The 10,684-nt window shown below is 37.4% G+C and overlaps 1 protein-coding gene across 1 annotated transcript in view; it reads left to right on the top strand.

Moving 5' to 3' along the window:
* Positions 1 to 10,684, top strand: part of ZRSR2 (zinc finger (CCCH type), RNA-binding motif and serine/arginine rich 2) — a 24,592-nt gene that overhangs the window by 3,792 nt on the left and 10,116 nt on the right. Inside the window, exons 3-7 of the mRNA XM_012638718.1 lie at positions 808 to 889; positions 4,820 to 4,928; positions 5,147 to 5,233; positions 8,493 to 8,531; positions 9,444 to 9,562. Coding sequence (XP_012494172.1) covers positions 808 to 889; positions 4,820 to 4,928; positions 5,147 to 5,233; positions 8,493 to 8,531; positions 9,444 to 9,562 — 436 coding nt within the window. The remainder of the gene's footprint in view (positions 1 to 807; positions 890 to 4,819; positions 4,929 to 5,146; positions 5,234 to 8,492; positions 8,532 to 9,443; positions 9,563 to 10,684) is intronic.

The following is a 10,684-nucleotide window of genomic DNA, read 5'->3' as shown; positions in this document are numbered from 1 at the left end:
AACTCCTAAGAATAAGGAAGTTCTCCCACAGAACCACAATACCAAACTTGCACCTGAGTAAACAAATAGTAATTCAATGGTATGATATACAGGCTGTATTTAAACTTCCCCAAACCAGGACTGATTGTTTTAAAAAGCTCAAGCCAGTTATCCTGTGGAATGCCCTGCATTCTGGATTAGTCTGTCGTCTCATGATTAGCTTCAGATGGCACTTTCTATGAGAAACGATTACAGAGTGGACGTTGTAAACTTCTTAATTGCATACATCACAAGACCCATCCTGTCAGGTTGTTCCACCCCTAATGATGCTAAGTGTGGTTAAAGTGTTACTCGTTAGATTGTTCCATTTAAAGGTACATTTTTCCCCATTTGTAATTAGTCCTGATCTGTGGAGTGATACTTTGAAATAGTGTAAATATCCTCTTCCCAACAAGCTTTCATCCAGTGTTTTTAACATCTTTGTCTAAGTTTTTACAGTGAGGGGTTACAAAAGTGATGATTTTTCTACAATAAGTCTTTCTACACTTTTAAGTTATCATGCTTCCTTCCCACACCTCCACCACCTTTTTGTGTATCTTTGAAACCATTGATTTTTTAGTTTAATATGTTGTGCACTACCATTATTGTTCTTTTTGATGCTTACATTGTACCAAATAAGGGTGGTTAGAGCTCTTAATATTAGAAAGTTTTAGAAATGGGTTTTAACCATAATTGTAAAGATTAAAGATTGTATGTATTTTTTTCCTGAATTTTTGACCAAGGATTTGCAATACTCAGATAGTTTAATAACCATCTTAATTTCCTCAGGACTCTCACAGAAGGAAGAGGAGGAGGACACTTTCATTGAAGAACAACAACTGGAAGAAGAGAAATTGTTGGAGAGAGAGAGGTCAGCGCTAATTGAGATACTTAAAGTGAATAAAGTTATTTTGGAATATTATCAACCTTTACTAACTAGTATGGGTTTTCTGTATAAAATGTTTTACAAAATAGGTCTTATAAAATACCATGTATAAACTATTTAAATCTCTAGCTGATGGGCTAAAACTAGGTGTTATCATTTTTTTAATGGAAATATTCTTCACTGTTTTTGCTAATTTTTAAATGATTTTGAAATAGAAAAAAACCCAAATAATTAACAAGTGTAAAAAGCAAAAGTGCTGTAATAAATGCAACACACCCAAAGATAGCCACTCTTTTTTTTTTTATTTCAGGATATTATGAGGGTACACACATTTTGGTTACATTTTGTCTTCGCCTCACTCAAGCGAGGGTTAGAGGCATGCCCTTCCCCTCTAAAATACTCACCACATCCATTAGTTGTGAGTTAACCCCCAACAACCCCCTAATCCCTGGAGAATATTACTACCATGTGAGCACCATAGTGTTGATCAGTCAGTGCCAATTTGATGGCGAGTACATGTGGTGCCTATTCTTCCATTCTTGTGATACCTCACTTCGGATAATGGGCTCAAGCTCTATCCAGGAAAATATAAGAGGTTCTAGATCACTGTTGTTTCTTATGATTGAGTAATATTCCATTGTATACATATACCAAATTTTAATAATCCAATCATGAATTGATGGGCACTTGGGTTGTTTCCACATCCTTGCAATAGTGAATTGTGCTGCCATAAACATTTGGGTGCAGGTGTCTCTATTATAGCATATCTTTTGCTCTTTTGGGTAGATGCCTAATAATAGTGCTATTGCTGGATCGAATGGTGTTTCTATTTTTAGCTCTTTGAGGTATCTCCAAATTCTTTTCCACAGAGGTTGCACTAATTTGCAGTCCCACCAGCAGTGTAAAAGTGTTCCTGTCTCTCCACATCCTTGCCAGCATTTGTTGTTTTGGGAGTTTTTGACAGAAGCCAATCTCACTGGGGTTAGGTGATATCTCATTGTGGTTTTGATTTGCATTTCTCTAATGATTAGAGATGTTGAGCATTTTTTTATATGTTTGCTGGCCAATAGCCACTCTTAAAAAAGAAAGAAAATGTAAATATACTTGTGTATTTCTATAATGGGATGATATTTATACATATGTTTCTATAAATTGCTTTCTTGCTAAATATATAGTGCATATATCTCAATGTCGATGCTGAGATCTAATTCACCCTATTTAATGGCAGCACAGTATCCAGTGTATGGATCTAGCATAATTTATTCTTTATTCACAATTCATTCATTCATAATTTATTCTCTACTGATGGACTTTTGGGTTATAATGGTTTTTTACTTTTATATAAGAAGTTGCAGTGAGCATCCATGCTTATATATCCTTGATAATTGTCCTATTATTTCCTTAGGAAAATGACTAGAAATGAAATTGATGGGATCAAAGGATAAGTCCATGTATAATGTTGATGGCCATGTAGAAAGGGCATCCCAATTTGCAGCCTTTATGGCAGTGAATAAAGGTGCCTCTCCCTGTACCTTCATTCACACTAGGCATTATCAAATTTTGAAACTCATAATAGTGAAAAGCTATATTCATTGTTTCAAACATACATTTCTGAACTAGTGAGGTTGACTATCTTTTTATGTGTTTTATTACCTATTTATAGATTGCTTAAGTCTTATACCTTTCTCTTTTTGGATACATGTTTTTTAATTTGTTTTGTAAGCAATTTTATTACTTGATTAAGGGTGTTAATTCTTTATCTGTCATATATGTGATGCATATTTTTCTTATTTGTCATTCATCCTAACTTTGCTTACAGCATTACTTACTGTGATTTGGTTTTCATGATATCTTTTTTCATGATATCTGGCCTTGGTGTCTGACTGAAAAGGTCTCCCCTATCCCAAGATGATGGAAATATTCTGCTGTTTTTTCTGTTAATATTTTTTCAGGGGGTAGTTTCTTTCCATCTTTCTTTTTTTTTTTAATGTGGCACATACCAGTGTGAATATATTTAATGACACTCAATTATACACTTAAAAATGATAAAACTAGTCAATTTTGTGTTATGTCTATTTTACCATAATTAAAAAACATTTTAAAAAAGAAAAAAACTTTATATACATTCTCTAGCTATTTAGTATGTTCACTGGAAATGTTGCTTTCCTTGTAATTGATTCTTGTTATCTACCTAAGCCCATAAATAGGTAGAATTATCAAAATGCCAAAAAAATTAAAAGACCAGTAGTGATTGAGAATATGGAATTGGATTCAGCTAGTCCTGAGTTCCAGACCTGGCCCTGCTACTTACTAGCTGTGTTCAAGTTTCTTAATCTCTCTAAGCTTCAATTTCCTTGTCTTTAAAGTGGAGGTAAAATCAATCATAGTGTCTACCTCATAGAATTGTGGAGATTAAGTGAGGTGATACACGTATAGTGCTTAAAACAGTGTCAGCAGATAGGAGGTGCTGTAATAACTCTAATTATTATAGATTTCTGTTACGATGCAGATGATATATATGGTATGAAATAGGGAAGTAGTTTTTTTGTTTTCCCGTTTATTTGAAATGCTTGTTTTAAATTACATACATGTATCTATGTGTATTTTTATCTTTATTTTATATTACTATGAGTTGCATACTGCTTTATTAAAAAACAGGAAAATTAGTTATGTGAAAATACTGTATGGCTTTATGTCCTATTTTAAAACAGACATATAGTACATTCAAGTTATTAACTTTTAAAGTTCATAGCATTTTACTTTTTTGTGGTCTTAAATTATATACCATTTGGTTCAGTTATATATAATTAATATGTTCCTCAAATGATTTGTAAATAAGAGTTCTGAATACTGAAACATCTATATAGTACCCCAAACACGCATAGGAACATTGACATATGTAATACATCAGCCTCTACCATGGCTAAAAGATATGTTCCTGGAATCTGAAGTTGGAAATGTATTTTCCCGTAGAATATTTAAAATTGTGGTTAGGTCCCCAGGCTAGGCATAAAACCTTATTTAACTCCTAATGTTGCTGAACTAATACAGAATAATTTCTCATATCTCATTTTCCTTTTCCAAATTCAGTAGAAAAAATGAAATCTAGGTTCTAAGCACTTGATTGGTAAATAAACTTGGGAAATCTGACCCCCCTTTAAATTAGAAACTTGTTATGTTGGATGTCTGAGGGACTTGCCACTTTAAGGTAACATCACTCTTTATAATTGGTCAATTTAAAAAATAGACTAGATGCTTGCTAATTTATTTTTATAACTTTATCTTTTCTTAAAACCTATAGCTTTCTTCTCTCCTCTGGAGTGTTCAGAAATTTTTTTTTAAAACCCTATATCTTCCCTTATTTTAAAGACATAATCACAATGTAGCTTTATTTTCCTTCATTCAGCAGTTTAGGTGTTTAGAGGCAACTGTGTGTAGTAGTACTCCAAAGGTTTATGGCAGAAGATGCTGGGTTTTTTAGAGTGCTACTGTCACGGAATTGCCACTTTTAAATGCATAGACTAGAAAGGGTAATGCTTTCTGAGTGTGAAAAGCTAGATGTTGCTTTGAAACTTGCTACCCACTTTATTGGCACCCAAAATCACTGTGATCAGCCTAAAGGGAATGTCATAGCATCTTTTTTTTTTTTTTTTCTAAAAGATGTCACAGCCATACACACCTATGAAATGTAAAAGTAGGGATTTTAAGTTATTACCATTTAGGAAGATAGTTGCTGACACTTAGTGCTTTTCTAGAAGCTCTACTCTTCTCGTTCTCTTACCCACACTTGACTGCTTTATCCTTCATGGTATTTTAATCAGTCCCAAAACATGTCATTTTGCTACTATATGCATATGTATGTACTTGTAAATCAATGCCCATTTCTTTTATTTGATTGTATCATTATATTGATAGGCAAAAGTTGCATGAGGAGTGGTTGCTGAGAGAGCAGAAGGCACAAGAAGAATTCAGAATAAAGAAGGAAAAGGAAGAGGCAGCTAGGAAACGGCAGGAAGAGCAAGAGGTACAGTATTAATCACGTAACCAGTGAACCAATTAATTAGTTAACCAAAATAACCGTCGTTTAGAGTTCCTTATCTGGAACTTAAAAAAAAAACTGTTGTTCATTTTACCAAGGTTTTTAAAGTTTTTTTTATTTATTTGCCCTGTATATTAAATATTTTTAAAAAGTGAGTCCGAAAAAAATGACCTTTCCTTCTCTTTTTTTTTTTTCCTTTCAAGAGAAAGTTAAAGGAAGAATGGGAAGAACAGCAGAGAAAAGAGAGAGAAGAGGAGAAGCAGAAACTACAGGAGAAGAAAGAAAGAGAGGTGATTCCTGCCGTGGGAGGATAGACACACGGCATATCCTCTGAGTGTACAGATGTGCTGTGTGATGCGATTTAAGAATAAGCTGTAGTCATGTCTGGGTTTGGGTTTGTTTTCCTTTTTTGTTGTTGCTTCATTTGTTTGTTTGAAAATAATCATATTTTCAGTCTAGATGTACACTGGAGTTGCCTCTGATGCTCTTCTTTGGGTCTGTGCAGAAGCATATTCCTTAAATTAAGGTTTTCTTCAACTTTACCCAATTTACCTTTTATAACCAGGGATTGGCAAACTTTGTCTAGAAAGTGCCAGATAATATTTTTATGCTCTGTGGTTTGTCTGGTCTCTGTGGCAAACATCTATCTCTGCAAGTATACCCTGAAAGCAGCTATAGATGATATGTAAATGAATGGGGATGGCCATGTACCAATAAAACTTTATTTACAAAACAGGCAGCTGGCCCTTGCTTTACACTCTCTACTACTGCTCTATAGCAAGTGATGTTTTTCTGAGGTTCTGCTGTATGTGGGTTGACGTCTTTAGAAAATAATATTTTGTTTGGTTTCTACATTTATTTAGTTCATAAGAGATCTAACTGCTTGTGACATGTCAGCAAGAATTAGTGGATTTAAAGAAATCGGGAACTCAATATTGAGGAATTAGGAAATACTTTTTGTTGTTTTTATTAAATCCTGACTTCCTTTCCAACTTGAGCTGTAAAGGCAACTGTAGCTAACACAGTTGCTTACTAAGAAAAAACATTTATAAGGTATATGTTTATATCTTCTCTATCTTCTGGGATTCCTTTTAAAAGATTGATTTGATATGTTTTGCTGCTATTCCTTAACAGTATATTTATTTCAAAGATATCACCTCTCATCTTTCCTTGACTGATTCATCAGGATGTATCTTTTCTATAATATTGCTAAATTTGAATAGCACAAAATTGAGTGGTTAATTACTTATAATGGGGAAGAATGCATGTGTTTACATCCTAGTCATGATGAGGTAGAAGCAGCCTCCACAACCTTTGTTTTCTGTGTCTCAAGCCATCAGTCAGTTTCCATGCTGATTCTAGACACCCTTATTTAAGCACTGCTTTCCAAATGAGGCAAGATCACAGTAGCTTTTTAGGGGACAGAAAAATTGTAGCTTGTCATTTTTATAGAGAGGAATCCAGTCCCATTCTAACAATAGAGTGTTCTTCAACTGAGGTCTTTTAGGAATCAGGTAAAAGGTAAGGTTTCTTTTTAAATGCTTTTTCTTCAAAAGAAGTCTGGTGAGATATTAAGGAGAAGTGGATAAAATGAAATAGAGTCTAAGCATATATAAAGGAATATGCAATATGTGTTTCTGCTGTGTGCTAGACACTTCTGTAGTGGACAGAGATAGAACAGTGAAAAACACAGTCCCTGTTCTCATCGGGTTATTCTTTTAGATAGGAATGTCAGACAATAAACAAAAAGAGATCATTTTAAATATAAGATAATATTAAATGTTATGAAGAAATAAAGGAGATAATGATGTAATAGAGTAATGGGGATAGAGAAGTACTTCTTTCAATTGCCTAGTCAAGGAAATCTCTGAGGAGTTGATATTTGAGCTGACACCTGAGTACAGAGATCTCAGGGAGAAGAGGCCTGAAGGCTACAGGCCGAAAGAAGGCCAGAGTGCCTGAAACCTAGAGACCGAAGGAAAGGGACAGGGGAGGAGGTGGGCAGGATAGACAGTGTCAGGTCATACAGGGCTTCCTGGATTTGAAGGAGGAGTTTGAATTTTATGTTGCATGTAATGGGAAGCCACTAAAGAGTATTTAAGCAAGGAGTGACCTCATCTTATTTATTTTATTTTTTTTTAATCTTTATTTATTTATTTATTTTTTTGAGACAGAGTCTCACTCTGTTGCCTGGGCTAGAGTTCCATGGCGTCAGCCTAGCTCACAGCAACCTCAAACTCCTGGGCTCAAGCGATCCTCCTGCCTCAGCCTCCTGAGTAGATGGAACTACAGGCACACGCCACCATGCCTGCTTAATTTTTCTATTTTTTTGTAGAGACGGGGACTCATTGTTATTGCTCAGGCTGGTCTCCTGCCCTTAGCAATCTTCCCGCCTTGGCCTCCCAAAATGCTAGGATTACAGTCGTGAGCCCCCACACCTCCCTATATCTTTACCTGTAACGGATCACTCTACCTTTCCTATAGCAGCGGTCCCCAGCCTTTTGGCACCAGGGACCGGTTTCATGGAAGACAATTTTTCCACGGATGGGGGGTAGGGGATCGGAGGATGGCGAGCGATGGGGAGCGGACCGGCCTGGGGCTCGGGGATCGCAGCTATATAGAATGGGGGATAGGGAGCAGTGACCAAGGAGGCCAGAGTGGAAATACAGTGACCAGTTAGAAGGCTGCTGTTCCAGGCAGGAGATGATGGTGGTTTGGATGAGGGTAGTGCTTAATAAAGATAAGTCATAGATTTGCAGTATGTTGAGCAGAGTCAGTGGGACTCTAGCTAGTAGATTAAATGGGAGGGAAGGGAAGGAAAGGGAGGGGAATTCAAGTCATACTTTCAGGTTTTTGATTCCAACAGGCGGACAAATGGCAGCACTATTTACTCAGAGGGGTGTTTAGATGGGTGGGGGTGGGGGAGGGATTTGAGCACATTAAGTTACCGAGGACTCTGTGTGACAAGGTGTAGTTACCAAATAAACAGCTAGACTTATGAGTCTTACGTGATGCTTTAAGGGGCTGGGGAAGAGAAGTCTGTGGTACACAATTTAAAACTTGTTCAAATGCCAGTAAAGTAGAAATTTACTGGGATATTGCAGAACTTCCTTTGCCTGATTGAAAAGTTTGAAATTTCTCCTAAGTGCTAATTACTGCTGGTCATGTCATATTTAGCTTCTGTTAAATGTTTATGTTTCAGCTATCATTGTGTTTTATATTCATGAATGCCTCCTCTTAAAAACTAGAATATGGTATATATGCTCAAATATACTAAATATTACTATTAATGAAATTATTATGACTATTTTAAGTATTTTGCAATGTGATTTATTAAATTTTCTATTTGAATAGAAATATAGCTGAGACTTCAGCTATGTATCCTTTGAAAGCTTTTCAGAAGATCTATGCTTAGAAGGAAAATTAGAACCTGAAGTACGCACGCGTGTGTGTTTTAGTTGTTACATGTGAGATTCTTAACCCGAGAAACCAGATGTGACTTACCTGACTTCTAGGTTTTCATTAGTCCTATGTTTACACCATTTGTAGGAAGCTGTGCAGAAGATGCTGGATCAGGCTGAAAATGAGGTATTTTCAAAACCTTTCATTAAGAATTTGAGCCCAATTAATGTTTCTTTAGAAACAATAGTTCCAGTAATGTTAGTTTTGTGGTAAGCTACTTAGATCACATCTGGATATCTGGAATCACCTTTGTAGCTCTTTTTTTTTTTTTTTTTTTTGAGACAGTCTCACTCTGTCACCCAGGCTAGAGTGCAGTAACATCATCATAGCTCACTGCAGCCTCCAGCTCCTGGGCTCAAACAATCCTCCTGTCTCAGCCTCCCGAGTAGCTGGGACTACAGGCGTGCACCACCACGCCCGGCTAATTTTTCTATTTTTGGTAGAGACGGGGGTCTCGCTCTTGCTCAAGGTGGTCTCGAACTCGTGACCTCAAGTGATCCTCCTGCCTCGGCCTTCCAAAGTGCTAGGATTACAGGCGTGAACCACCACACCCAACCCGTGGGTCTTCTATTTACACAACAACAATAAAAGTTTATTGATGAACAAAAACAAATGGTGTGGAGTCACCCCCGTGGACTGTACTTGTCTAGAGTCCTTACAGTGTGTGTAAGCAACACCACATACTGTTAACTCCCAATGGACGGTTTACCTCGATTCAGAGTAACTTTTATTTCTGTCTGTGATGGTTCTCTAATAAGTCCTTGGACCCTTTTCAGAATGGCTGGAGACCTTGGTGACTGCCCTCGTAGCAGTAGTGATGCCAAATAAAGGAAACAGACTGGGAGCCAAGAGAGAAATAGAGCTCGTCCCAGCATAGTTGTCTGTAAAGTTTTTATTGGCTGTTGTAATACAATGTAAATGTTTGTGTTCTTAAATGAAACAGTTTTCATTTTGAGGAAAAGATTGTAATACATTTTGAAACATTTAGTCTTTCATGGGTTTTTACACTACCAGTAAAGGTGTGGTTATTTTCAACAGTTGGAAAATGGTGCTACATGGCAAAACCCAGAACCACCCATGGATTTAAGAATAATGGAGAAGGATCGAGCTAATTGTCCGTTCTACAGTAAAACAGGAGCTTGCAGATTTGGAGATAGGTAACTGACTTTGTTTTATCATGTCAGAATGAAGTGATTCGAAATGCTGAGGTCACTGAGTTCTCCTTTTGGGAGAGGCCTGGGCTTCCGTTTAGAATGTTCGTCATCAGGCATCTGCTGTGTTCTTGCTGCTGCTCTGTTTCCCCAGCTGGTCTTCCTCTGCTTCTGCCTTTCTTGTTTCCTCCATCCTTGTCCCCTGGGTAGGCTTAGCCTAGTTCTCTTCCTGTGCATTCCACAGCTTTAGGAAGACCTTTGGCTTGTGGCTTTGTCCTGTGCTTGTATTAGTCCACAGTGGCTAACTGGGATGGGGAAGTAATATATTTGAAGAGATTGGAGCAGCCTAACTTTAGTTTTTTGAATCACAAACAATGTGCCCCAAACAGGCTTTTAAAATGTGGCACGTGTAAAGGGGTATCTGTGAAAGACAGGATCCCAGTGAGTAGAGGAGAAGCATTTTAATTCCCATTGTCAGTGTGCGCAGGCTCAGGAACACACCCCAGGGTTCAAACTCTGCCTTCAGTGGCTATCACTTTGGAAAAGTTACTTAAGCTCTGTGTGCCTTAATTCCCTCACGTGTGAAATGGGATTAAATACAGTCTCACCTCTCTGAGGGGGCTATGAGGCTGAAATGAGCCAATGCCTGGGAAGCCTGTAGAACGGGGCCAGGTGCACAGTGAATGCTATCTGGTTTGCTGGTGTTTTCATTATCGTTACTGTCACCGTTATTCTCTGAGACACTCTTGTCCCCTGCCTCTTTTGGATCAATGTTTTTGAAACAGGACATTCATGTGGAAACCTACTGTTGATCTCTTTAGTCATTTAGCAAATATTTGAACACCTACTACATACCAGGCTTGTTTATGGTGAATGAATCTATCTGAGGCAAAAGCTGATTATCACTGTATATTCCGCATGTATGGTGTGTCGCTAACATTTAAGACTTGTGGTAGCCTGATTCTGGATTCTCCTTCTGTTGGGCATAAGAGAGAGAAGGGGAGATGTCCTAAATGGTTTCAAGAACTTGGTTGGGCCGGGCGCGGTGGCTCACGCCTGTAATCCTAGCTCTTTGGGAGGCCGAGGCGGGCGGATTGTTTGAGCTCAGGAGTTCGAAACCAGCCTGAG

This window comes from Propithecus coquereli, unplaced genomic scaffold (assembly GCF_000956105.1).
Source record: "Propithecus coquereli isolate 6110/MARCELLA unplaced genomic scaffold, Pcoq_1.0 Scaffold132, whole genome shotgun sequence".
Classification (NCBI taxonomy): Eukaryota; Metazoa; Chordata; class Mammalia; order Primates; family Indriidae; genus Propithecus; species Propithecus coquereli.
Note: the sequence above shows the minus strand (reverse complement) of the source record. Positions and strands in the feature narration are given on the sequence as shown.